This window comes from Papaver somniferum, chromosome 7 (genome assembly GCF_003573695.1).
Source record: "Papaver somniferum cultivar HN1 chromosome 7, ASM357369v1, whole genome shotgun sequence".
NCBI lineage: Eukaryota > Viridiplantae > Streptophyta > Magnoliopsida > Ranunculales > Papaveraceae > Papaver > Papaver somniferum.
The window spans coordinates 177,808,559-177,836,423 of NC_039364.1; the positions used below are offsets into that span (position 1 = coordinate 177,808,559).

Sequence of the window (27,865 nt, forward strand, 5' to 3'; positions counted from 1 at the left end):
ATAGGGTTTACGGCAGGGGGATCCTCTTTCTCCTCTTATTTTTGTTTTGATTGAGGATGTGCTTAGCCGCAACATCACTAAACTCTTTCAGACTAAGGATATGTCTTATATGGTAAGCGTAAGGGTATTGCTCCAACTCATTTATTTTTTGCTGATGATATTATGATTTTTTGCAAGGGAAATATGAAGAGTGTGAAGAATTTGGTGAAACTTTTGGAGAATTACCAGCAAGCTTCAGGTCAGAGGGTTTGTAGGGAGAAGAGCAAGATTTACTTTGGTGGTGGGACTTTGAGTAGGCGCCAGACCATTGCTACTTCTTGGGTATGGCAATTTCTAACTTTCCTGATAGGTATTTGGGAGTTAAGGTGATGCCGGGAGTGGTAAGTATAGTCACATCAGCAACGTTGTTGATAAGTTGAGGGATCAACTTTCGGTTCTGAAAGGTAAGATGTTATCTTTTCAAGATAGAGTTGTGCTTGTTAAGAATGTTCTTTCGAGCTATTCCATTCATAACATGGCTGTGTACAAATGGCCGGTAAAATTCACTCTTCAATGTGAGCGTGTGATTCGTAATTTTCTGTGGTCGGGTGATTCTAATCTTTCTAGAGCTTTTGTAGTAGGTTTTGATAAGATTTGTAGTCCTTTAAAGGAAGGTGGTCTTGGGATCACTAGCCTAAGGACTATGAATAAATCTTTGCTGATGAAATTGTGGTGGTCTATAAAGTCTTCTCGTAAGAGGTGGGCTCGGTTTTTGGAAGCCAAGTTCACTTGTAGGGATGGTCGTATTAAGATGGCGGGGGTAAAATCTTTTATTCTTCCTGGTCTTCGTTGGGTTCATAAGGAGATGGTGAATAACACGAAGTGTTTTATTGGTGATGGTAGGGATACTTCTTTATTCTTTGATATTTGGTATGGAGATACAACCTTAGATAGCGTTTTAAATCGCACGGATTTAGACATATCAGCTCGTGTTTGTGATATTATTGTGCAAGGAGATTGGCATATTCAAGGAGTTCATTTGCAGCTCCTTTTAAGTGCTGGTGTGGTGCAACAAGATTTACCAAAAATTCATATGGGAGTGGATAGGCGTATTTGGATGCCTGATTTACAAGGTAAATTTTTTGTCAATGCATCTAGGGAGTTGATTAGGAAGAAACATCCTATTTTGAGGGAGGCGTGGCTGTTATGGAAGAGGGTGGTGCATCCTTCATTGGCGGCTCAGAACTGGAATTTTATTCATGGTGCGTGTGCAACTCTTGATAAGGTACGCAGCAGATTTAAAATTCAACTTGCATCTAAATGTAGTGTGTATCAGATTGAGGAGGAGTCTCTCCAACATATTCTTTGGAGCTGTAATTTTGCGCGACAAGCTTGGGAGTGGATTGAAGGTATTTTCAAAATTAAACCTCATTATGATATTATTTCTTCTTACCAAGAGGCAAAAAATCATAGTGGTATTGTTAAGGATCTGTGGTTGGTAGTGAATTTGGTTGTGCGTTCAGAATTATGGTTCACTAGAAACAAAAAAGTGTATGAAAAGAAGAACCCTTGTTGGTCTTTATTTCAAAAACGTGTTTTTAGTTTGATGCAAGAATATTCATTTCGTATGAAGAGTTATATGCATAATTCTTTGGAAGACTTGAGAATTCTGGAGTTTTTTCGAGTTCGGCATAGAAAGGTGAAGTTTACTGATCCTAAGGAGTGTTTTTGATTTCCTCCTAATACTAATGAATTTCTTTTGTGCACGGATGGTGCCTCAAGAGGTAATCCAGGGGTGGCGGGAGCTGGTGTTGTTGCAAGGAATGCAAATTGTGAAGTGGTTGGTGCAATGTGTATTGGCTTGGGAGTTACTTCTAATTATTTGGCTGAAGTGTATGGTATTATTGTGGGTATGGAGTGGGCAGTTCAGTGGGGATATTCTTGCATTGTTATTAGATCAGATTCTACAAGTGTGTTGAAGGCTTTGGAAGAAGATAACGTTCCTTGGTTTTCTAGGCAAAGATGGATGGAGGTTAAAGGTTTATATGGTTCAATTCGTTTTGAACATTCCTTTAGAGAGGCAAACTTTGCAGATGATGCAATGGCAAAACGTGGTTGCTTATTAGAGGATGGGGTTGGTTTTCACTTTGAAGGTCGCCCAGTTTTCTTAAGTTCAATTGAATCTCCAAATGCAATTTATTATCGTTTTAAATAGGTTTTAGGAGTTTTTGGGGTCACTCTGATCTCTTTTCTCCTATTTCTATCTTGTAAATATCTTTTTTATCAATATAATTTCTTGACTTAGCAAAAAAAAGGATTAGTTAAAGCCAACTGAAACTAACTTAATGCTTTATAAAGAATAAACAAAATTCCTTATAATATTGAAGATTATCTTTGAATGTTTCCTAAAAACACTAAAGGGCCTTGAAAAAGCTTTGAGAAACTCTAAAAAGCTCAGGAAGACTCCAAAAAGCTTTGAAAAACTTAAATTTAATTATACTTCGTAGCACTGGGATCTACAAGCTACAAGATTCGTTAAAGAATGATAATAACAAATCCCTACAATAGTGAAGATCAACTTTGAATGTTTTCTAAGAAGCCTTGAAAACTCTAAAAAACCCTGAAAACTCTAAAAAGCCTAAAATATCCAAAGAGCTCTGAAAAATCGAAAGAGCTCTAAAAAAACTCTAAAAATCTCTAAGTTAATTACATTTCGTAGAAGTAGTATCTACTAGCCAGGGGATTCATTAAAGCCAACTGAAAGTAACTTAATGCTTTATAAATAATGATACTAACAGAAATCCCTACAATAGTGAAGGTTATCTTTGAATGTTTCCTAAAAACCCAAAAAACACTAAAGAGCCCTGAAAGAGCTCTGAGAAACTCTAAAAAGCTCAGGAAGACTTCAAAAAGCTATTAAAAGGTTAAATTTAATTATACTCTGTAGCACTGGGATCTACAAGCTAGGATATTCGTTAAATAATGATAATAACAAATCCCTACAATAGTGAAGATCAACTTTGAATGTTCTCAAAAAATCCTTAAAAACTCTAAAAAACCAGAAAACTCTATAAAGCCCTAAAATATCCAAAGATCTCTGAAAAACCATAAAAAGCTCTAAGTTAATTACATTTCGTTGCACTAGTATCTACTAGCCAAGAGATTCGTTACATCCAACTGAAAGTAACTTAATCCTTTATAAACAATGACACTAAAAAAATACCCTACAATAATGAAGATTATCTTTGAATGTTTCCTAAAATCCTTAAAAACACTAAAGAGCTCTGAAAGAGCTCTGAGAAACTCTAAAAAGCTCAGGATGACTCCAAAAAGCTTTTAAAAGCTTAAACTTTAATTATAATATGTTGCACTGGGATCTACAAGCTAGGAAATTTGTTAAAGAATGATAATAACAAATCCCTACAATAGTGAAGATCAACTTCAATGTTCTCAAAAAAGCCTTGAAAACTCTAAAAAACACCTTGAAAACTCTAAAAATCCCTAATATATCTAATGAGCTCTGAAAAACTCTAAAAATCTCCAAGTTAATTACATTTCGTAGCAGTAGTATATACTAGCCGGGGGATTCATTAAAGCCAACTGAAAGTAACTTAATTCTTTATACATAATGATACTAACAGAAATCCCTACAATAGTGAAGATTATCTTTGAATGTTTCCTAAAATCACTAAAGAGCCCTGAAAGAGCTCTGAGAAACTCTAAAAAGCTCAGGAGGACTCCAAAAAGCTTAAAATTTAATTATACTCCGTAGCACTGGGATCTACAAGCTAGGATATTCGTTAAATAATGATAATAACAAATCCCTGTAATAGTGAAGATCAACTTTGAATGTTCTCAAAAAAGCCTTGAAAACTCTAAAAAACCCGAAAACTTTAAAAAGCCCTAAAATATCTAAAGAGCTCTGAAAACTATTAAAAGCTCTAAGTTAATTACATTTCATAGCACTAGTATCTCTACTAGCCAGTGGATTCGTTAAAGCCAACTGAAAGTAACTTAATTCTTTATAAAGAATGATACTAACAAAATTCCCTATAATAATGAAGATTATCTTTGAATGTTTCCTAAAAACACTAAAGACCTCTGAAAGAGCTTTAAGAAACTCTAAAAAGATTAGGAAGACTCTTAAAAGCTTTAAAAAGCTTAAATTTAATTATACTTCGTAGCACTGGGATCTACAAGTTAGGATATTCGTTAAAGAATGATAATAACAAATCCCTACAATAGTGAAGATCAACTTTGAATGTTCTCTAAAATGCCTTGAAAACTCTAAAAAAACCCTAAAAACTCTAAAAAGCCCTAAAATATCTAAAGAGCTCTGAAAAACTCTAAAAAGCTCTGAAAAATCTTTAAGTTAATTATATTTCGTAGCACTAGTATCTACTAACCAGGGGATTTTTAAAACCCAACTGAAAGTAACTTAATTCTTTATGAAGAATGATACTAACAAAATTCTCTACAACAATTAAGATTATATTTGAATGTTTCTTAAAAACCCTAAAAACACTAAAGAGCCCTGAAAGAGCTCTGAGAAACTCTAAAAAGCCCAGGAAGACTCCAAAAATCTTTGGAAAGCTTAAAATTTAATTATACTCTGTTGCACTGGGATCTACAAGCTAGGAGATTCGTTAAATAATGATAATAACAAATCCCTATAATAGTGAAGATCAACTTTAAATGTTCTCAAAAGCCTTGAAAACTCTTAAAAAACCCTGAAAACTCTAAAAATCCCTAAAATATCTATAGATCTCTGAAAAACTCTAAAAAGCTCTAAGTTGATTACATTTCGTTGCACTAGTATTTACTAGCCAGGGGATTCGTTAAAGCCAACCTAAAGTAACTTAATTCTTTATAAAGAATGATACTAACAAAATTCCCCTACAATAATGAAGATTATCTTTGAATGTTTCCTAAAAACACTAAAGAGCCTTGAAAGAGCTCTGAGAAACTCTAAAAAGCTCAGGAAGACTCCAAAAAGCTTTGAAAAGCTTAAATTTAATTATACTCCGTAGCATTGCGATCTACAAGCTAGGATATTCGTTAAAGAATGATAATAACAAATCCCTACAATAGTGAAGATCAACTTTGAATGTTCTCTAAACAGCCTTGAAAACTCTAAAAAACCCTGAAAACTCTAAAAAGCCCTAAAATATCTAAAGAGCTCTGAGAATCTCTTAAAAGCTCTGAAAAAGATTTAAGTTAATTATATTTCGTAGCACTAGTATCTACAATCCAGGGGATTCGTTAAAGCCAACTGAAAGTAACTTTATTCTTTATAAAAAATGATACTAACAAAATTCCCTACGATAATGAAGATTATCTTTGAATGTTTCCTAAAAACACTAAAGAGCCCTGAAAGATCTCTGAGAAACTCTAAAAAGATCAGGAAGACTCCAAAACGCTTTGAAAAGCTTAAATTTAATTATACTTTGTAGCACTGGAATATACAAGCTAGGATATTCGTTAAAGAATGATAATAACAAATCCCTACAATAGTGAATATCAACTTTGAATGTTCTTTAAACAGCCTTGAAAACTCTAAAAAGCCCTAAAATATCTAAAGAGCTCTGAAAAATCCAAAGAGCTCTGAGAAACTCTAAAAATCTCTGAAAAAGCTTTAAGTTAATTATTTATTTTTGTTAAGTCCAAAGTATATTATAACAAAAAAAAACGTAATTACAAGAATTACAAACTTGGAGCACAAAACTCCCTACCCCCATAAACCAAAGGGGTCTAAATAACTTCTAAGAAATAAGAAAAGTAATAACCACAAAAAAGAAAATTAAAAGAAGCTACCTATATCTATAGCCAACTCCTTTCAATTTACTTCTTCTGCTACCAACTCTCTACGATTTTCTCTTAGAAAAAAATTCATCCATAATATCCGTATCAAAAGCATAATTACCCAAGATATCTTCATCTTCATCCACATAAAACTCTCCGTCTTCATCCTCAATGGCAAAGTTAATAGGAGACAACTTACTAGGAGATTGTTTCTTTGAATTCATTCTTTCCATTTGCTCCCTCTTTTCTTTGAAATATTATTGTCTAAAAGCTGGACTTCTAATGAACTGAGCGCGCACATCTTCCAACTGAATATTGCTTTCCACCTCTAATTCTTCCTTAGAAAAAATATTATTCTTATCAAAAACAGTATCAACCAATCCCGCTTGAATTTCCATGTTAGTGTCACGGCTCGGAGATTCCTCAATAGACTTGCTGGGAGAAGATTCCAAACTTGAATCAGATTGCAAAGAACGCTTTGTTATAATATTAGCAGCCTGTTTGGCAACTTTCCTAGCTTTTTTCCTTGCTAAAATGTCAGCATAACCCTCACCCCAATTTTTAGAGCCCATACTAACATCTGAGTCACTAGATTCCAATTGTTCCTCCTCCTCAATAATAATATTATCAAGGCCTAACTCAGATGCTAGGACATCAAATTTGTTTTTAACCACAAATTCAATTTGCATCAACTCATCCAAAAAAGGAGTATAATCATTATCAAAAGGAGTAAAAGAGAAAGAAGTACCTTTACTAGGGGATTTCTTTCCTTTCACTTCAGTCCATTCGTCTTTAGAAAAACTCTGTGAAGCCATGTCTTCCTGATTTTTACGTAAAGCTATATCTTTCTGAGCTGCAATATATTTTTACAATGAATAAACTTCATCTGAGCTTCACGCAACTCAACAGCAGATTTAGCAAGCTCCTTTTCCAACTGATTAGCTTCATCAATAACTTCAGTAGGAGTGTTTTTATGTTTTATCAATTCAACCACGGACTGAGCACCAGACTGATCAAGTGCATCCGCATGGCCTGCATTGATAGAATTTGTACGTGCATTATCTTATTTAGCTGTAGTTCCACGAGAACCAACAGTTTATGAAGTTTTAAAACACTTAGGTTTTGGTTTGTTCACGGCTTGTATCCCATCTTTCTTCACAGATTTATCCATGGAATTTTGTTTGTTCACGACCCTTGTCTGGGTTTCCAACTCAGACACGGACTGAACTTCAGAGTTTTACTTCTTCTCGGACTGAATTTGAGTATTAGATGTCACTTGCGTAACTTTTGCATGGTCTGCATGAGCAGATTGTGTACGTGCAGCAAGCGCTTCCTTGGATGCAATTGTGTTTTGCAATCTAAGCTGAGCTTCACGAACCTCAGATTCAGAGCGATCAATCTCCTCCTTCAACTGTGTATCATCATCTGAAGCACCAACTGTATTATCCTCCATATTATCCAGATTCAAAGACTTCTCCTCTTCCTCATCAGTTTTATCTAATTTTGCTTGCCAAACTTGTATTGTAGGTTTATGAACAATCTGTTTTTCCTTACCAGCAGTCTTCATGCTATTCTTCTTTTTGCATTCACCATCAACATGCCCAATAATATTGCAAGACAAAAAGAATTTAGGTGAATTTGGTATATCAACATATTGCCAAATTTTTACCTCCTGCAGTGATAGAGATGCGTTCAGGAATATGCTTTGCGAAGTCTATATCTACCAAAACAGCTGCGAAGTGACCATATTCCAGATTTAGGGTTCTTTGATCCACCACAATTGGTGTTCCAAGGATTTTCCCAATAGAAAGTAATGATCTCTTAGTCCATATCTCAATAGGGAGACCAAGAAAACGTACCCAAACAGCTGCATGGGACGTTCTTTGTTTATCAGGATTAAAGCCTGGGTACCAATCAATCAACCTCAGAATTTGTTGATTGACAAACCACTTTTCAGCACGTATCTTCTCCTTGTCCAATTCTGATGATAACATAATAACAAAGAATCCTTTGCTCATAGGTATAAACTTACACCTATTATTAAGTTTCCATTGATTTTCAAGGATTTTTTGAACCTCTACAAACTTTAAACCTGTAGCATCCAGACTAGGTATGAAGCTATGTTGAAATGGCTTACACCCTTCCTGATAATAATCATTAGGAATGACAAGAGCTGGCTCACCCTCAACAAGAGTAGGGTTTGGTGACAAAGAAATATCAACTGAAGTTGGATTTAGGGTTTTACGTTCCCTAACTTTTTCAGCAAAAGAAACTGTTTTAGCATGGTTCTTATTTGAGCTACTAGGAATGTTAACTGAAGAATGAATCATCATGAATCAAAGAATTGATTCTGATAATCCAAATCGTGAAGCTTGAAACCCTAAACGTGAAAAAAATTGGTTTTCCAAAATCGCCAAAAATAGAAAAAAACGGACATTCTCTTTCTTCAACACCCAAAAAGAGGATCATTAACGAATCCCCTGGCTAGTAGATGTTTAAGTTAATTATATTTCGTAGCACTAGTATCTACTAGCCAGGGGATTCGTTAAAGCCAACTGAAAGTAACTTAATTCTTTATAAAGAATGATACTAACAAAATTACCCTACAATAATGAAGATTATCTTTGAATGTTACCTAAACACTAAAGAGCCTTGAAAGAGCTCTGAGAAATTCTAAAAAGCTCAAGAAGACTCCAAAAATCTTTGAAAAGCTTAAATTTAATTATACTCCGTAGCACTCAAATCTACAAGCTAGGATATTCGTCAAAGAATGATAATAACAAATCCCTACAATAGTGAAGATCAACTTTGAATGTTCTCTAAACTGCCTTGAAAACTCTAAAAAACCCTGAAAACTCTAAATAGCCCTAAAATATCTAAAAAGCTCATAGAAACTCTGAAAAGCTCTGAAAAAGCTACAAGTTAATTATATTTCGTAGCACTAGTATCTACTAGCCAGGGGATTTTTTAAACCCAACTGAAACATTATCTTTGAATGTTTCCTAAAAACCCTAAAAACACTAAAGAGCCCTGAAAGAGCTCTGAGAAACTCTAAAAAGCCCAGGAAGACTCCAAAAATCTTTGGAAAGCTTAAAATTTAATTATACTCTGTTGCACTGGAATCTACAAGCTAGGAGATTCGTTAAATAATGATAATAACAAATCCCTACAATAGTAAAGATCAACTTTAAATGTTCTCAAAAAAGCCTTGAAAACTCTAAAAAAACCCTGAAAACTCTAAAAATCCCTAAAATATCTAAAGAGCTCTGAAAAACTCTAAAAAGCTCTAAGTTGATTACATTTCGTTGCACTAGTATCTACTAGCCAGGGGATTCGTTAAAGCCAACCTAAAGTAACTTAATTCTTTATAAAGAATGATATTAACAAAATTCCCCAACAATAATGAAGATAATCTTTGAATGTTTCCTAAAAACACTAAAGAGCCTTGAAAGAGCTTTGAGAAACTCTAAAAAGCTCAGGAAGACTCCAAAAAGCTTTGAAAAGCTTAAATTTAATTATACTCCGTAATACTGGGATCTACAAGCTAGGATATTCGTTAAAGAATGATAATAACAAATCCCTACAATAGTAATGATCAACTTTGAATGTTCTCTAAACAGCCTTGAAAACTCTTAAAAACCCTGAAAACTCTAAAAATCCCTAAAATATCTAAAGAGCTCTGAGAAGCTCTTAAAAGCTCTGAAAAAGCTTTAAGTTAATTATATTTCGTAGCACTAGTATCTACTAGCCAGGGGATTAGTTAAATCCAACTGAAACTAACTTAATGCTTTATAAAGAATGATACTAACAAAATTCCCTATAACATTGAAGATTATCTTTGAATGTTTCCTAAAAACACTAAGGAGCCCTGAAAGATCTCTGAGAAACTATTAAAAGCTCAGGAAGACTCCAAAAAGCTTTGAAAAGCTTAAATTTAATTATACTCCGTAGCACTGGGATATACAAGCTAGGATATTCGTTAAAGAATGATAATAAAAAATCCCTACAATAGTGAAGATCAACTTTGAATGTTCTCTAAACAGCCTTGAAAACTCTAAAAAGCCCTAAAATATCTAAATAGCTCTGAAAAATCCAAAGAGCTTTGAGAAACTCTAAAAAGCTCTGAAAAAGCTATAAGTTAATTATATTTCGTAGCACTAGTATATACTAGCCAGGGGATTCGTTAAAGCCAACTGAAAGTAACTTAATTCTTTATAAAGAATGATACTAACAAAATTCCCTACAATAATGAAGATTATCTTTGAATGTTTCCTAAAAACACTAAAGAGCCCTGAAAGATCTCTGAGAAACACTAAAAATCTCAAGAAGACTCCAAAAAGCTTTGAAATATCTAAAGAGCTCTAAAAAGCCCTAAAATATCTAAAGAGCTCTAAAAAATCCAAAGAGCTCTGAGAAATTTTTTAAGTTAATTATATTTCGTAGTACTAGTATCTACTAGCCAGGGGATTCGTTAAAGCCAACTGAAAGTAACTTAATTCTTTGTAAAGAATGTAACTAACAAAATTCTCTATAATAATGAATAGTATATTTGATGTTTTCAAAAAAACACTAAAGAGCCCTGAAAAAGCTCTGAGAAACTCTAAAAAGCTCAGGAAGACTCCAAAAAGCTTTGAAAAGCTTAAATTTAATTATACTCCGTAGCACTGGGATCTACAAGCTACGAGATTCGTTCAATAATGATAATAACAAATCCCTACAATAATGAAGATCAACTTTAAATATTCTCAAAAAAGCCTTGGAAACTCTAAAAAAAAACCTGAAAATTCTAAAAATCCCTAAAATATCCAAATAGCTCTGAGAAGCTCTTAAAAGCTCTGAAAAAGCTTTAAGTTAATTATATTTCGTAGCACTAGTATCTACTAGCCAGGGGATTAGTTAAATCCAATTGAAACTAACTTAATGCTTTATAAAGAATGATACTAACAAAATTCCCTATAACATTGAAGATTATCTTTGAATGTTTCCTAAAAACACTAAGGAGCCCTGAAAGATCTCTAAGAAACTATTAAAAGCTCAGGAAGACTCCAAAAAGCTTTGAAAAGCTAAAATTTAATTATACTTCATAGCACTGGGATATACAAGCTAGGATATTCGTTAAAGAATGATAATAAAAAATCCCTACAATAGTGAAGATCAACTTTGAATGTTCTCTAAACAGCCTTGAAAACTCTAAAAAGCCCTAAAATATCTAAATAGCTCTGAAAAATCCAAAGAGCTTTGAGAAACTCTAAAAAGCTCTGAAAAAGCTATAAGTTAATTATATTTCGTAGCACTAGTATATACTAGCCAGGGGATTCGTTAAAGCCAACTGAAAGTAACTTAATTCTTTATAAAGAATGATACTAACAAAATTCCCTACAATAATGAAGATTATCTTTGAATGTTTCCTAAAAACACTAAAGAGCACTGAAAGATCTCTGAGAAACACTAAAAATCTCAAGAAGACTCCAAAAAGCTTTGAAATATCTAAAGAGCTCTAAAAAGCCCTAAAATATCTAAAGAGCTCTAAAAAATCCAAAGAGCTCTGAGAAATTTTTTAAGTTAATTATATTTCGTAGTACTAGTATCTACTAGCCAGGGGATTCGTTAAAGCCAACTGAAAGTAACTTAATTCTTTGTAAAGATTGTAACTAATAAAATTCTCTATAATAATGAATTGTATATTTGATGTTTTCAGAAAAACACTAAAGAGCCCTGAAAAAGCTCTGAGAAACTCTAAAAAGCTCAGGAAGACTCCAAAAAGCTTTGAAAAGCTTAAATTTAATTATACTCCGTAGCACTGGGATCTACAAGCTACGAGATTCGTTAAATAATGAAAATAACAAATCCCTACAATAGTGAAGATCAACTTTAGATATTCTCAAAAAAGCCTTGGAAACTCTAAAAAAAACCCTGAAAATTCTAAAAATCCCTAAAATATCCAAATAGCTCTGAAAAACTCTAAAAAGATCTAAGTTAATTACATTTCGTTGCACTAGTATCTACGAGCCAGGGGATTCGTTAAAGACAATTGAAAGTAACTTAATTCTTTAAAAAGAATGATACTAACAAAATTCCCCTACAATAATGAAGATTATCTTTGAATGTTTCCTAAACACTAAAGAGCCCTGAAAGATCTCTAAGAAACTCTAAAAAGCTCAAGAAGACTCCAAAAAGCTTTCAAAAGCTTAAATTTAATTATACTCCGTAGCTTTGGGATATACAAGCTCGGATATTCGTTAAAGAATGATAAAAACAAATCCCTACAATAGTGAAGATCAACTTTGAATGTTTTCTAAGAAACCTAAAAACCCTGAAAACTCTAAAAAAACTTAAAACTCTAAAAAGCCCTAAAATATCTAAAGTGCTCTGAAAAACTATAAAAAGCTCTAAGTTAATTACATTTCGTAGCACTAGTATCTAGTTTCCAGGGGATTCGTTAAAGCCAACTGAAAGTAACTTAATTCTTTATAAAGAATGATACTAACAAAATAACCTACAATTATGAAGGTTATCTTTGAATGTTTCCTAAAATCCCTAAAAACATTAAAGAGCCCTGAAAGAGCTCTGAGAAACTCTAAAAAGCTCAGGAACACTCTAAAAAGCTTTGAAAAGCTTAAAATTTAATTATACTCTGTTGCACTGGGATCTACAAGGTAGGAGATTCGCTAAAGAATGATAATAACAAATCCCAACATTAGTGAATATCAACTTTAAATGTCCTCAAAAAAGCCTTGAAAACTCTATAAAAAACCTTGAAAACTCTAAAAATCCCTAAAATATCTAAATAGCACTGAAAAACTCTAAAAATCTCTAAGTTAATTACATTTCGTTGCACTAGTATCTACTAGCCATGGGATTCGTTAAAGGCAACTGAAAGTAACTTTATTCTTTATAAAGAATGATACTAACAAAATTCCCCTACAATAATGAAGATTATCTTTCAATGTTTCTTAAACACTAAAGAGCCTTGAAAGAGCTCTGAGAAACTCTAAAAAGCTCAGGAAGACTCCAAGAAGTTTTGAAAAGCTCAAATTTAATTATACTCCGTAGCACTGGGATCTACAAGCTAAGAGATTCGTTAAAGAATGATAATAAGAAATACCTACAATAATGAAGACCAACTTTGAATGTTCTCTAAACAGCCTTGAAAACTCTAAAAAACTCTGAAAAGTCTAAAAATCCCTAAATTATCTAAAGAGATCTGAAAAATCCACAGAGCTCTGAGAAATTCTATAAAGCTCTGAAAAAGCTTTAAGTTAATTATATTTCGTAGCACTAGTATCTACTAGCCAGGGGATTCGTTAAAGTCACTGAAAGTAACTTAATTCTTTATAAAGAATGATACTAACAAAATTCCATACAATAATGAAGATTATCTTTGAATGTTTCCTAAAAACACTAAAGAGCCCGGAAAGATCTCTGAGAAACTTTAAAAAGCTCAGGTAGAATCCAAAAAGCTTTGAAAAGCTTAAATTTAATTATACTCCGTAGCACCGGGATCTACAAGCTACGAGATTCGTTAAAGAATGATAATAACAAATCCCTACAATAGAGAAGATCAACTTTGAATGCTCTCTAAACAGCCTTGAAAACTCTAAAAAACCCTGAAGACTCTAAAAACCCCTAATATATCTAAAGAGCTCTGAAAAATCCAAAGAGCTCTGAGAAATTCTATAAAGCTCTCAAAAATCTATAAGTTAATTATATTTCGTAGCATTAGTATCTACTAGCAAGGGATTCGTTAAAGCCAACTGAAAGTAACTTAATTCTTTGTAAAGAATGTAATTAACAAAATTCCCTATAATAATGAATATTATATTTGAATGTTTCCTAAAAACACTAAAGAGCCCTGAAAAAGCTCTGAGAAACTCTAAAAAGCTCAGGAAGGCTCCAAAAAGCTTTGAAAAGATTAAATTTAATTATACTCCATACCACTGGGATCTACAAGCTACGAGATTCGTTAAAGAATGATAATAACAAATCCCTACAATAGTGAAGATCAACTTTGAATGCTCTCTAAACATCCTTGGAAACTCTAAAAAACCCTGAAAACTCTAAAAAACCCTAAAATATCTAAAGAGCTCTGAAAAATCCAAAGAGCTCTGAGAAATTCTATAAAGCTCTGAAAAATCTTTAAGTTAATTATATTTCGTAGCACTAGTATCTACTAGCCAGGGGATTCGTTAAAGCCAACTGAAAGTAACTTAATTCTTTGTAAAGAATGTAACTAACAAAATTCCCTATAATAATGAATATTATATTTGAATGTTTCCTAAAAACACTAAAGAGCCCTGAAAAAGTTCTGAGAAACTCTAAAAAGCTCAGGAAGGCTCCAAAAAGCTTTGAAAAGATTAAATTTAATTATACTCCATAGCACTGGGATCTACAAGCTACGAGATTCGTTAAAGAATGATAATAAAAAATCCCTACAATAGTGAAGATCAACTTTGAATGCTCTCTAAACAGCCTTGGAAACTCTAAAAAACCCTGAAAACTCTAAAAAACCCTAAAATATCTAAAGAGCTCTGAAAAATCCAAAGAGCTCTGAGAAATTCTATAAAGCTCTGAAAAAGCTTTAAGTTAATTATATTTCGTAGCATTAGTATTTACTAGCAAGGGATTCGTTAAAGCCAACTGAAAGTAACTTAATTCTTTGTAAAAAATGTAACTAACAAAATTCCCTATAATAATAAATATTATATTTGAATGTTTCCTAAAAACACTAAAGAGTCCTGAAAAAGCTCTGAGAAACTCCAAAAAGCTTTGAAATGCTTAAATTTAATTATACTCCGTAGCACTGGGATCTACAAGCTACGAGATTCGTTAAAGAATGATAATAACAAATCCCTACAATAGTGAAGATCAACATTGAATGATTTCTAAGAAGCCTTGAAAACTCTAAAAAACCCTGAAAACTTTAAAAAGCCCTAAAATATCTAAAGAGCTCTGAAAAGTCCAAAGAGCTCTGAGAAATTCTATAAAGCTCTGAAAAATCTTTAAGTTAATTATATTTCGTTGCACTAGTATCTACTAGCCAGGGGATTCGTTAAAGCCAACTGAAAGTAACTTAATTCTTTGTAAAGAATGTAACTAACAAAATTCCCTATAATAATAAATATTATATTTGAATGTTTCCTAAAAACACTAAAGAGTCCTGAAAAAGCTCTGAGAAACTCTAAAAAGCTCAGGAAAACTCCAAAAATCTTTGAAAAACTTAAATTAATTATACTACGTAGCACTGGGATCTACAAGCTACGAGATTCGTTAAAGAATGATAATAACAAATCCCTACAATAGTGAAGATCAACTTTGAATGTTCTCTAAACAACCTTAAAAACTCTAAAAAACCCTGAAAACTCTAAAAAGCCCTAAAATATCTAAAGAGCTCTGAAAAATCCAAAGCTTTGAGAAATTCTTTAAACTTTGAAAAGCTTTAAGTTAATAATATTTCGTAGCACTAGTATCTACTAGCCAGGGGATTCGTTAAAGCCAACTGAAAGTAACTTAATTCTTTGTAAAGAATGTAACTAACAAAATTCCCTATGGTAGTGAATATTATATTTTAATGTTTCCTAAAAACACTAAAGAGCCCTGAAAAAGCTCTGAGAAACTCTAAAAAGCTCAGGAAGACTCCGAAAAGCTTTGAAAAGCTTAAATTTAAGTATACTCCGTAGCACTGGGATCTACAAGCTACGAGATTCGTTAAAGAATGATAATAAAAAATATCTTCAATAATGAAGATCAACTTTGAATGTTTTCTAAGAAGCCTTCAAAACACTAAAAAACCCTGAAAACTCTAAAAAGCCTAAAATATCTAAAGAGCTTTGAAAAATCCAAAGAGCTCTGAAAAACTCTAAAAATCTCTAAGTTAATTACATTTCGTAGCAGTAGTATCCACTAGCCAGGGGAATCATTAAAGCCAACTGAAAGTAACTTAATTCTTTATAAATAATGATACAAACATAAATCCCTACAATTGTGAAGATTATCTTTAAATGTTTCCTTAAATCCCTAAAAACACTAAAGAGCCCTGAAAGAGCTCTGAGAAACTCTAAAAAGCTCAGGAAGTCTCCAAAAAGCTTTGAAAAGCATAAAATTTAATTAGACTCTGTTGCACCGGGATCTACAAGCTAGGAGATTCATTAACTAATGTTAATAACAAATCCCTACAATAGTGAAGATCAACTTTAAATGTTCTCAAAAAAGCCTTGAAAATTCTAAAGAAACCCCGAAAACTCTAAAAATCCCTAAAATATCTTTTTTCTTTTGATAATTCAAAAATTTGTATTAATAGATAACAAAATTTACATGAAATAGTTTACAAGAAAAGAGGTTACAGCAACCCCAAAAACTTGAAACTATTTGAACCGAAAATAATCAACATTAGGATGTTCAACAGAAATTAAGAACGGTGGTTTCCCATTGTAGTGTACTCCCACTTCATTATTCAACAAACAACCCCGCTTGGCCATTGCATCCGCTGAAAAATTCACCTCCCTAAAAGTGTGAATGAAACGTATAGACGTGTAGTGTCTACAGATCATAATCCACCTATTCCTCGCAAACCCATGGAACAGAATTATTCTTGAAAGCTTCAACAACTCCCATAGAATCAGACCGAATACAAATACTAGAAAAACCCCATTGCATAGCCCACTCCAAACCAACAATAATGCCATACAATTCCGCTAAATAATTCGTCGTGACTCCTAACCCAATACTCATAGCACCAAGAACTGAACAATGCTCATCCCTAGCTACTACACCTGCACCCGCAACGCCTGGGTTACCTCTCGCCGCTCCATCACAACAAATTTTTAATTCATTAGCCTCAGGCGGTAACCAAAAACAAGCCACAGGTTGATGCCACTTCACACTACGGTGCTGAACTCTAAAATAGTTCAGAAGAACAACATCATCAACACTATTGTTCATATGACCCTTGGGCCGAATTTAATAATATTTTATCAACTTCAGAACGCGCTTATGAAAGATACTCCAATTAGGCTTTTTACCCTCGAAAACAGCCTTGTTCCGCAACTGCCAAAGCTCCGACCTAAGAACAAGGTTGGAAATAAGCCACAAATCACGGACAATATGACTCCTTCCTTTTGTTGTTTTAAAAGAAACAATAAGGTTAGCATTAGGTTGTAATTTGAACACATCAGCTAGCCAATTCCAGGCCCTTGTAGCAAAGCAACACTCATATAACACATGAGTAAGAGTTTCCTCTTGAACACCACACAGGCAGCATTTGTTATCAAGAGAGATCTTGAACCTGCGCCTAATAAGGTCATACGTAGCACATGCTCCACGTAAGAATTTCCAGTTCTGAGCAGCAAGAACAGGATGAACTTATTTTCTCCACAAAAGTTGCGTACCTTCTAAACAAGAATACTTCTGCCGAATCAACTCAGTTGCAGACTTAACGCTGAACTCACCCTTCAACTCCGGCATCCATACCCTAACATCAGCTCCACCCATAGGAATTGGCATCCTATTCAACTCTAGGCCAGAGGCAATCAAGTATTGCAAGTGAATTTCAGGAATATCCCAAAGGCCATCCTTTAAAATATCACTAACTCTTGTTGTTGCATCTAGAGAATAATCATTTAGCACTTCAGCAATACTAGTATTATCAAACCAAATGTCATAATAAAGAGAAGTATCTCTACGATCACCAATTAAGACCTTAGTATTCTTTTCCACACAATTATACACACTCCTTAAACCAGGCAAAATAGAAGATTTAACCCCAGAATGCTTAATACAACCCTTACGATCAAATAATTTTTCCTTCAGGAAAAGAGCCCACTTCTTTGTAGAAGTACGAATCTTCCACCAAAGTTTCATAATAAGAGCTTTGTTCATAGTGGCCATACGAGTTAGTCCGAGACCCCCCTCCTCAAAAGGGAAACAGATTTTATCATAAGCCACTACCACCACACGATTAATGTTCGAATCACCAGACCAAATAAAGTTACGGATAGCCCTATCACATTGAAGAATAAACTTACGAGGCCACTTATAAATAGCCATATTATGAATGTAATAACTGGCAATAACTTATTTAATAAGAACAATGCGATCATGAAAAGATAATAACCTCCCTCTCCAACCAACAAGTTGATTTCTAATCTTTTCAACAACATTGCTAATATGGCTATATCGAACAATACCTGGCATAATTTGAACTCCCAAATAGCGGTCCGGAAAAGTAGCTACTCTCATACCAAAATAATATGCAATATAATTACACCAACTCGAAGAACCACCACCATAATAAATCTTACTCTTCTGACGACAAACAGTCTGACCTGAAGCACGCTGATATCTTCCCAACAAGTCTACAAGATTGTGAAGACTTTTGGAATTACCTTTACAAAAAATAATTATGTCATCAGCAAAGAAAAGATGAGTAGGAGAAATACCACCTCTAGTTACCATGGGCGTCATCTTTTTATCACGAAAAAGCTTCGTAATATTTCTGCTAAGAACATCCTCAATCAAGAAAAAAATCAAAGGGGAGAGGGGATCACCTTGCCGCAAACCTCTGTTAATTTTGAAGTAACCTTCCGGACTACAATTCAAAATGACAGAAATTCTAGCAGACTGCAAGATATTAAAAATCCAAGCACACCAATTTTCAGAAAAACCATACTTACGGAAAACTTCAAGCACAAAATCCCAATTTACCGTGTCAAAAGCTTGAGAAATATCAAGTTTAAGGCCTATATTTCCATCCTTTCCTGTATAATGCAACTCATTAACCATCTCCGACGCCAAGCTAATATTCTCATGAATATTTCTCCCTTTCATGAAGGCTACCTGTTCTTCAGACACAAGCTTATCCAAAACTGTACCAAGTCTAGTAGCTAGGATCTTAGTAAAAATTTTGAAGAACAAATTACTAAGACCAATCGGTCTGAAATTTCGAAGAGTACTAGCACCCCTTACCTTATCCAGCAAGATGATAAAAGATGAATTGACACCATTTGGGAATCCTACCCGCATTCCAGCAATGAATAATGGCCTTGGTTAAATCATCATGAATAATATCCCAACAATGACGATAGAAACAACCAGAGAAACCATCCGTCCCTGGGGCACTATCCGCACTCAGATCAAAAACATCTTGCTTAATTTCTTCCGGGGATGGAATCATATCCATGGTGTTGCTCTCCTCAACAGAAATTGAAGCATGCTCAAAATCAAATAAATCACCTTCTATCACCGGATCTTGGCCATTGAACTTATCTTCATAGAACTGAACTACATGATTACAAAGCTGCTCATAATTTGTCAAACAAGTCCCATTCATATCAACAAGTTCCGAAATAGTATTAGAACTTTTTCTAATTCTAATGCTATTATGAAAGAAACTGGAATTACTTGAACCCTCCACCAACCATTTGTTCCTAGACTTTTGCTTGAGCATAGTTAACTGTTGCAAACGAGTATCACATAAAGTTTTCATAGCATCCTTTATTGCATTTAGTTTAGCAGTATTACTAGGATCCTCATCTGAAATAAGAGCTGCTGTCTCAAAACGAAGTTGGTCTTGCTTCAAACGAGAATTCACATTACCAAAAATCCTCAGATTTCAATCCTTCATTGCAATCTTCAGCCGCTTCAATTTATAAGAGAAAATAAAATCAGGAGAACCATGAACAGACAAAGTCCAACTCTCATTGACCATCCGGAGAAAATCCCCATGTAAAAACCACATCTTTTGAACACGAAAAGGAGCTCGACAAGGCCTAGGAACAGAAAAAGGATACCCAAGAAGAGTAGAATGGTCGGAAACTTCCCTAGGAAGATCTTTACACCGCCAATTCTCAAATTTAGCAAGCCAGGCCGCATTAATAATTGCATGATCCAACTTACTAACAATACGCCTAGTACCAGATTGCCTATTACACCAAGTGAATTTGCTGCCCAAGGAATCCGATTCAAAAAAATCATTGTCATCCATCCAATCACTGAACTCATCAATAACAGACGATCTTATTTCCAAGCCACCTTTCTTCTCATTCAAACGCAAAATACAATTAAAATCACCTATGACAAGCCAAGGTGTAATTGTATCTTGCATAACTAGTTGCTGCCAAAGCCTGCGCCTAGTAGTTTGAATGTAGCTAGCATGGACAAAAGAGATATACACACCATCAACCGCAATTGTAATAGCTTTTTTACTAGAATTAACTACAGAAACATGAAGCCCATCCTTATAACAAACCCAAAGATTTGCAATACCAGAATTAGCAGAATTATTAATAATAAATGAAGAATAACCTTCAGAAATTAGCCTCCTCCCAAAATTTGCTGAGCACGCCACTTTTGGTTCCGCAAGGCCAAAAACTTCAGGATGGAAATCTCTAATCAGCTCCCTAAGCTTAGAATGTGCTGTTGTACGCGCAACACCATTGATATTCCAAAAAAGAACCCGCATAATTAAACTCTGGGTTGGATTTTATTATTTAGCTTCAATTGCTTAACCGAGTTTGAGGAGGATTTAGGAATTGATTCCTTACGAGCACGAATACCCAATGCCTCATCCGAGTCTGACAAGGAATCCTGATCAGTTAACGCATTCAATTTGCTTTGCATATCTATAATCTACTGCCTCTTAGCTTGCTTAGTAAGCTCACCAAGTTTACTGAAAACCAATAAATCATTGCCAGCCTTGTCACTTAGGATGTTAAACTTGTTGTTAGAGACAAATTCTGAAGTTTCTTCAAGCGCATTACACAAAGGTGTGGACGAGGATGAAATATCAATCCTAGCAGGAGGAGGAAGTTTAGTTCTTGCCAATTCAACATTCCCCCCTGCCTTAGCATTCAAGCTTGAGGTGCTCAACGACCTAGCTTTACTAGCTAATACTGAATGCGTAAGAATGACTTGCTTGTATTTTTCAACCTCAGCAGATGCCATACGCAAAACAGCTTCAGATTGAGCTAAACTATCCTGCAACTGTTGTTCCAACTCAACAACGTCACTGATGCACAAAACATTATCAGCCACAATATTTGAAGTATCTTCACCAACGTGAGTAATCTTTTCAGGCACAAAAGGAATAGACGGAGCTGTCTTTCCCTTTTTCTTTCGCCTAGCTTCTTTCCATTCCGTACCAGCATTGTTCTCATGATGTTATTGCTTGTTAACTAACACAATAGCCTGGTGCGACTCAGCAGTAACTAGCGGAGCTTTGAGAGCTTCACCTCTTGTTTTCTTCCTACATTCCCCATCTGAATGCCCAATAATGCTGCACTTAGAACAGAATTTAGGTCTCTTAAGGATCTCAAAAGGTTGGCAAAACTCACGTTCTCCCACAGTGACATTAATATCATCAGATTTGAGCTCAGCAAAATCAATATCAATGAGGACCGAAGCAAAATGTCCATACTCATGTGCCAACGTTCTTTTATCAACCACAATAGGAGATCCTAGAGTTTTCCCCATTGCAAGTAAAGTTTTTTCAATCCAGAATTCCACTGGAATCCCAGGAAACTTGACCCAAACTGTGGAACGCGAAGATCTTTGTTTGTCAGCATCAAAACTAGGAAACCATTCCATCAGATTTAGTTTCTGTTTAGCAACAACCCATTGTTCATCCTGTAAAATCTTCACTTTATCCTCCTGCGACAATAACTTGATGATGATGAAGAAACCTCTATTCAACGGAACAAAGTGAACCCGGCCTTCACCCAGCTGCCATTGAAGTTCTAGGTTTCTTTTAGCGTCAGAAAAGCTAAGTTCTTTGAAGTCTAACCTTCCAATAAGACTAAACTTCCATAACGCACATCCTTCTAGATATAACTCATTAGGAATCTCAATAGAAGGTTTTCCATCTTCCAAAGTAGGGTTTGGCAGAGAAGAAAGATCCACAGAGGTTTTAGGAAGCTCTTTCCTACCCTTGAGTCTATCTGCATATGTTACAATCTTAGAAGGCGCAACTATATGATTTGGATCAACAGGATCTCCCATTGAATCACCCAAAGATGATCCAAGATGAAGCACGTAAAAAAGTTTGAAAAGTTCTCCAAAATCGCCAGATCAAAGAAAAAATAAAATCCTAAAGAATTGGATCCAACCAATGGAAAATCCCATGGAGTCTGGAGATTTCGGGCTAATCCCAACTTGTCGATGGACTAAGCTTCTCAGGCCCATGTTGCCAACTCATTGCCATTGGCCCTAAAATTTCTAAAGAGCTCTGAAAAATTCTAAAAAATTCTAAGTTAATTCTAGTATCTACTAGCCAGGGGATTCGTTAAAGCCAACTTTAATTCTAGTATTCAAAATTAATTCAAGTTACATGAAATTTGTTAGGATTTGGATTAGTTCTGCATGGTCTTTCATCTTTATTCTATTGTGAAATTTGACTTCCTTCATATTTTATCGTACATAGAAATGCAATTTTTACTAGAGCTATTGCCTTAGAACATATTAATTGTAATTACAATACATTTTTAAAAAAAATTCTGTTAAAGATGAGTTTATCTAGTTTATAATTTAATCTCAGAAATCAATTTCCGACTTATGATGAAGTGTGTAGACTTTTTTGAGTTAATGTATATACAATTCAAAAAATTTACGAACTCTTTCTTTTTGTATTGGCTTTGTCTTTCAATTTGATTCAAATAGATGAAATTTGTTAGAATTTGGATTAGTTGGCTGGCCTTTCATCCTTCTTCTATTGTGAAATTTGACTTCCTTCATATTTTCTTGAATCAATTTACATAGAAATGAAATTTTTACTAGACGTAATGCCTTAGAACATATTATTTGTGATTACAATAAATTTTTCAAATTTTTTCTGTTAAAGATGAGTTTATCTAGTTTACAATTTAGTTTCAGAAATCAATTTCAGACTTATAACGAAGTGTGTAGACTTTTTTGAGTTAACGTAAATAAAATTCAACATTTTTATGAACTCTTTCTTTTTGTGTTGGCTTTGTCTTTCTATTTAGTTCAAGATATATGAAATTTGTTAGGATTTGGATTAGTTATGCTTGGTCTTTCATCCTTCTTCTATTGTGAAATTTGACTTCCTTCATATGTTCTTGTTTATGGGTAAAAACTGTTTCTACTGGTTTTGGTAAATTTGGGTATGTGTGGATGAGAAACGAATCTAAACCCTAAAAAAATGCACTGCACGGGAGTACTTTTGATTCGAGAGATAAATCTATACAATTCTGGCCTAAACCAAGAAATAGACGTTCCTGACTTGCTTCGGTCACAAAGTGAAGGAGATGGGGTTGATCTTAGGGAGGGAAGCGAAGAAGGTGTTGAGATTATGAAGGTTTTGGTTGTTTATGACTTGTATCAGAATGTTGAACTGGCTTGCACAATGTAAGCTATCATATCTGGGTGTTTTCTGGATACTGATGACAACACATGTTTTTTCTGTGTTGTTTGAAGATAGGTCGAAGAACCTATTTATACAAGTCATTTGAGCGCAACCCTTATCTCGTAGGAAGTGGAGGAAGTTGAGTGATGGAGTAATGGGGTCGTGTAGGTGATTGTCACACGATCACGCCTTTCCCACTTCCCTCATCATCGTTAACCGTCCATGCCTCCTGACACGTTCTCGTAATGGGCGCGTTGCATGCCGCACGTTGTAAACCGCCAGACCAACACCCCAGTAAGTATTCCCCAGTTTGTGACATGTTTGATGTCTCGAATGAGTGGGTCAGGTCGTGGGACCCGCCGTAGGAAATAGCATACGGTGCTATTAAGTTAAATAACTGAGTTATTTATGGAATTGGTATTCATGAAATATCGTGTATGTTCGATGCATGTAATGCATCGTTTTAAAGCAAACAGCTCAAAACAATCGATATGCACAAAGCATCGATATTTTAATGCTTGATTGAATAAGTCGCGGATTAAGCATCTTAAAATGGCAGCACGTCCAACCATCTTTGAGTGATCATCTGGAAGCCGCATGGGCGGGCCACCATCTGGTCGATCACTCCCTGTGACAGAGTGGCGGACGATGATCATTGAGGCGCTTCATTGATCGCCTAATTTTTAATCCAAGCCGTCCGACCAAGCCTGCAAAGTTGGACGGAAGAGATGATTTACGACACATATTTGATACGTTGATGTATTTGGAGGTGCGCAACATCCCCTCTTTGGCTTTACCGAATGGTGGGACCGACCAGGCATGCGTGGAGACGGTCCGCCGGCGTGCATGCCTATACCTCTCGGCCCCACAAAGATTCGATCTGGGCCATTCAATTTGACCGGCAAAGATGAGTGGTCGTGATCGATTTGCGATAGAAATATATTGCCGCAAAGGTTTAAAAGCCGTGTTGCATGCCACCTTTTGGGCGTGCGTTTCGAGGCAACGGGCCCTAGTCTGCATAGGTCATTCGGTCACACGCAAAGGTGGGCCCATGGAGATCATATTGACATCCTTGGGACCTCTTGAGTCTATATCTACACCCTCCGTTTAGTCTGGTGAAGATGGATGGTCATGATCGAACTACGACAGATGTGCATTGCCGCAAACCCTAATTAGGGTTTTGAATCAGTCACGCACACGTGACTTTGGCCAAACGGTTTGGAAAGCCGTGACCTCCTTTGGGGAGATCGATCACGTGGGGCCCATGCTGGGTCGACGGTGAACTTACGTGCACCGTTCTGATGGTCCTAAATGCGATCTAAGCCATCCAAATAGGCTGGCTAAGTTGGATGGTTGTGATCGATTTAAGACACTAGTGGAATTCCGCGACCCTTAGAAGCATCACGCTTTGCGATGGTTTGAGCAATCGTTTCGTTGCTCCATGGCCTCGCCGTGAGAAAACCGATCGGGTGAAGGAGAAGTGGGCCTGCCAACGTGTGCGTTAGCGCTTCCATGATCATTCATGGGATGATCTAATCCGTCCAACCAGGCTGGCGAAGTTGGACGGTTGTGATGTTTTTAAGGATGCCCTGAACAATTTATGCTCGTCGAGCTTCTTCTAAAACAACGTTACTCAACTTTGGGTTGGCGTTTGATGGCGCTGGGGGGAGTATGGTGATTGTTCGACCGGTTAGGGCATAAGTGGGCCCACCGGCATCATCACAACAATTGCCTATTTTGCCAGGGTTTGGCCAGGCTTGTTAAATTGTGCGGCCAACTTGCCTGGACGCGATCGTTTCGGAGACTAATATGGACAGTCCAGAATACGTTCGATCGAGCTGTTGTTTAATTGAAAGCGCGTCGATTCGAAATTCTCTTTGTCAGTGAGTGGTGCAGCCTGTACGGGTATTTCGTGCATATCTAAAAATGGCACTTGGAGATTCATGTTACTCTGCTGAGAGTGAACACTCAGTCGTCATGTCATGCTAATAATGAGAGTTCAGTTAGGAACAACACAGGAAATACTAGGAAAATCATGCATTAATTAATAATGCTAAAAAATTCACAGAATATTTGGGGATTGCTGTTGCACGCACCATTCTGTGTGAATTTTGTGTATTTATTGAATTGCTTCGAATAAATAAAGTGAAGAGGTTTTCTGCACTCATCACTTATCAAACGGCTTTACCCTTTGCAGGATGTCAACATATTAAATTTGGTTTTACAATTTTAGCCTTGAATTAAAATCCACCATCAACATTAAGTCCCCTGCCTAGCACGTAATAGTTACACTATTGCGGGGTAGGTATTAGATGGTGATGTGTAAGAGGACAAGATGAAGAAGTTTACCTGGAGGAACTCTGACCGACCGACGACGATCATCCATGTGAGCATGCCGAGCGTGACCATGGAGCCTTGGTGGGGCCGGCTTCCTCTTTTGGGCGTTCGAGCTAAGAAAGGTATCCTCCTTCTACTGGGATTCTTCAATTACTTGTTTATAAAAGGGCGTTAAACGTTATATTTCTTCTTATTGCACGGTAGCTGCCCTCAAATATTCAGATCGATAAGCATCTGTTGATTGCTATCCCGCATCTGTAGCCTTTTTAGACAGCAAATGAAGATTCCTTTTCTTCCCGAGATCTTGTTAACTTGTGAAATATAAAGAAGGCTCTGAGATTCCTCCCATCGCAGAATTGTTTCCTTCTCTGTTCCAGGTATTGCTCCAGGCTTATTATACGACTTGATCTTCTGATTGATCATGTTGATATAATCATAATCTCTTCATGCAGAATCTCATTGAGGCTGCTGGTGATGATTACTCTGGTACTTCTCCGGAAAGAAGCTTTGAAGTCAACAAACCTGAGGCTGATGCGTTTGAGGAGGTGATGGCTAAAATTGATCTTCCACTTCGCGAGGCTGGTCATGTTATACAGGGCATGTCGATTCTGCATCTGCGCATCGCTCGAAAGCGCACTCAAACTCTTTTGGCTTCAATCGACAGGGAGGAAAAATGGAGACATGATGAAGCGTCGCAATCACCGGTAAGCGCGAGAGATGAGAGGTTTGCGGCACGGCTGAAAAGGCGAAGAGTTGAACATGAACGCCCTCCGAGTGAAGATAAGTGTGATTATATGATCCATGATGGCGTGATAATCCTCGATTCTGATACGGATGAACCCGAGCGCCCAAAGGTTGTTAGCACAATCTCCAACGCTGCATTGGCCCTTGAGGAAGATATGGAAGTTGTTCCTACTGAGGATGTTGAAGCGGAGAACGTTGCTAACGTCCCAGAAATATCCGAAAGGGAAGTTGAGGCAGACCTAAAGGAAGAAGCAGTGGCGGCCTATGTCGACGGTGAAGGCACGATTGATCTCCTTGATGACTAAATCTCCTTGTTCTCGTTTCTTATCTTTTTTCTGGACGAGTATTTTCTCGTAATTTGTGAACACTTTCTCCTGGTACTTAGTGGCGGCTGAGTTTAAGGTCTTCTTCTTTTTTGCTTGCTTGTTTGAACAAGGGTTTCATATTGTTTTGAGATAAATCTTCCAATATGGTTATATCAGAATTTTCTCAGGCAGTGATGCACCTTTGTGTGATCACATGTTATTCTTGTGATGAAAAAGTAATGCCATAATGAAACACCACGAACCTGTCTGTTCTCCTGACGTGAGGTCTTCCTGATTCTGTTGGAGTAGACTGCTCGAAGCGCTTTCCCTCTTTTCCTCTGCACATATTCTATTCCTCCAACGTTTTCTAAAGGATACGAAATGTTTCTTTTAGGGTTTTCTTTCTGGTTTAATCTTGTGGGTAACGATGATTTAGGCTGACTCAGAATTTTGTGTCATGTTTAAGGGGCAAAGAAATTCCTAAAAGGAAATAATACTTTGACTAAATTGAAACCCTAATAATTATGAATACAATAGTGCAATCATTTTGGAGAAATTACAAACATTGCATTAAAGGGAAATTGTTGGAGGAACTTTTACAGAGAACACTGGAGGAAAAGAGTAGCACAGCGCTTTTAGGTATTATAGGGCTTGAGCCATCGTGAGTGAATCGTCACACCCTCAATCTTGTTAGCGTTGATGATCTTGCAATAGCCGCCTAGGATAACATCTGCCACCGGGTATGGTTCATCGTCCCTTGCTGCTGGAAAATCAGATTGAGCGATTATCTCCACTGCTACGTTCCCAACTTGAAAGGAGGTCACCTTCACCACGATATCTCCAATTTGAAACGGGTTTGGGCTTGACACAACTTCTTGATTCTGGTACATGTTGCCTTTGACTGAAACAGCCTCTAGGTTTTTGGCAAAACGCTTGAAAGGGCCCGCACCCCACTCACATCTCTTAGTGGCGGTCAGGATGTTGATTGAAACGAGTCCCCGAGCTTTAGCTGGGAGAGGAATAACCGTTTATAAAAAGGGTTGTTTAATGAGACTTATTTGAGCTCGGAACTTCTTAAGGTATGCTGTCGGGCTCTCTCCGGGAAGTTGTGTCACATCTGCAAGCTTTTGATACGGCAACAGGTAATCTTCGGGATTGGATGGCTTGTTGGAGATTCTTTCAGGTATTGAAATCGGCAAAGGACATACTCCCAGTGTTGCCTTGTTATCGTGTATCCACGAGCGTCCCCGGACCATATCATAATTCGGATATTCTTTGACTATGTAGAATTTAGCATGCGTCAGAGCATCACCCACTTTAACTTCAAGATCAATGTATCCATAGG

At 36.0% G+C, this 27,865-nt stretch overlaps 2 protein-coding genes across 2 annotated transcripts; both read right to left on the reverse strand.

Annotated features, from left to right (window-relative positions):
• Positions 1-18,742: 18,742 nt before the first annotated feature.
• Positions 18,743-20,236, reverse strand: LOC113295594. Its single transcript, XM_026543926.1, has 3 exons — positions 19,672-20,236; positions 19,450-19,544; positions 18,743-19,348 (listed from the first exon to the last, which is right to left on the reverse strand). The coding sequence occupies exons 1-3, from the start codon at positions 20,234-20,236 to the stop codon at positions 18,743-18,745; spliced, it is 1,266 nt and encodes a 421-aa protein (XP_026399711.1).
• Positions 20,237-20,403: 167 nt separating this feature from the next.
• On the reverse strand, positions 20,404-21,771 carry LOC113295595. Its single transcript, XM_026543927.1, has 2 exons — positions 20,954-21,771; positions 20,404-20,782 (listed from the first exon to the last, which is right to left on the reverse strand). Exons 1-2 carry the CDS (start codon positions 21,769-21,771, stop codon positions 20,404-20,406), a joined length of 1,197 nt encoding a protein of 398 aa, XP_026399712.1.
• Positions 21,772-27,865: the final 6,094 nt, after the last annotated feature.

Excerpts from the sequence above, each read along its gene's own strand:
- LOC113295594 (XM_026543926.1), bottom strand. The coding sequence starts at position 20,236 with ATGCGGGTTCTTTTTTGGAATATCAATGGTGTTGCGCGTACAACAGCA. Across the intron at positions 19,545-19,671 it reads TGGTACTAGGCGTATTGTTA|GCCTTGTCGAGCTCCTTTTC; the intron begins GTAAGTTGGATC and ends TTCTGTTCCTAG. Across the intron at positions 19,349-19,449 it reads TTGGACTTTGTCTGTTCATG|CAAGACCAACTTCGTTTTGA; the intron begins GTTCTCCTGATT and ends TCTCGTTTGAAG.
- LOC113295595 (XM_026543927.1), bottom strand. The coding sequence starts at position 21,771 with ATGGGAGATCCTGTTGATCCAAATCATATAGTTGCGCCTTCTAAGATT. Across the intron at positions 20,783-20,953 it reads GAGTCGCACCAGGCTATTGT|TGACGTTGTTGAGTTGGAAC; the intron begins GTTAGTTAACAA and ends TTTGTGCATCAG.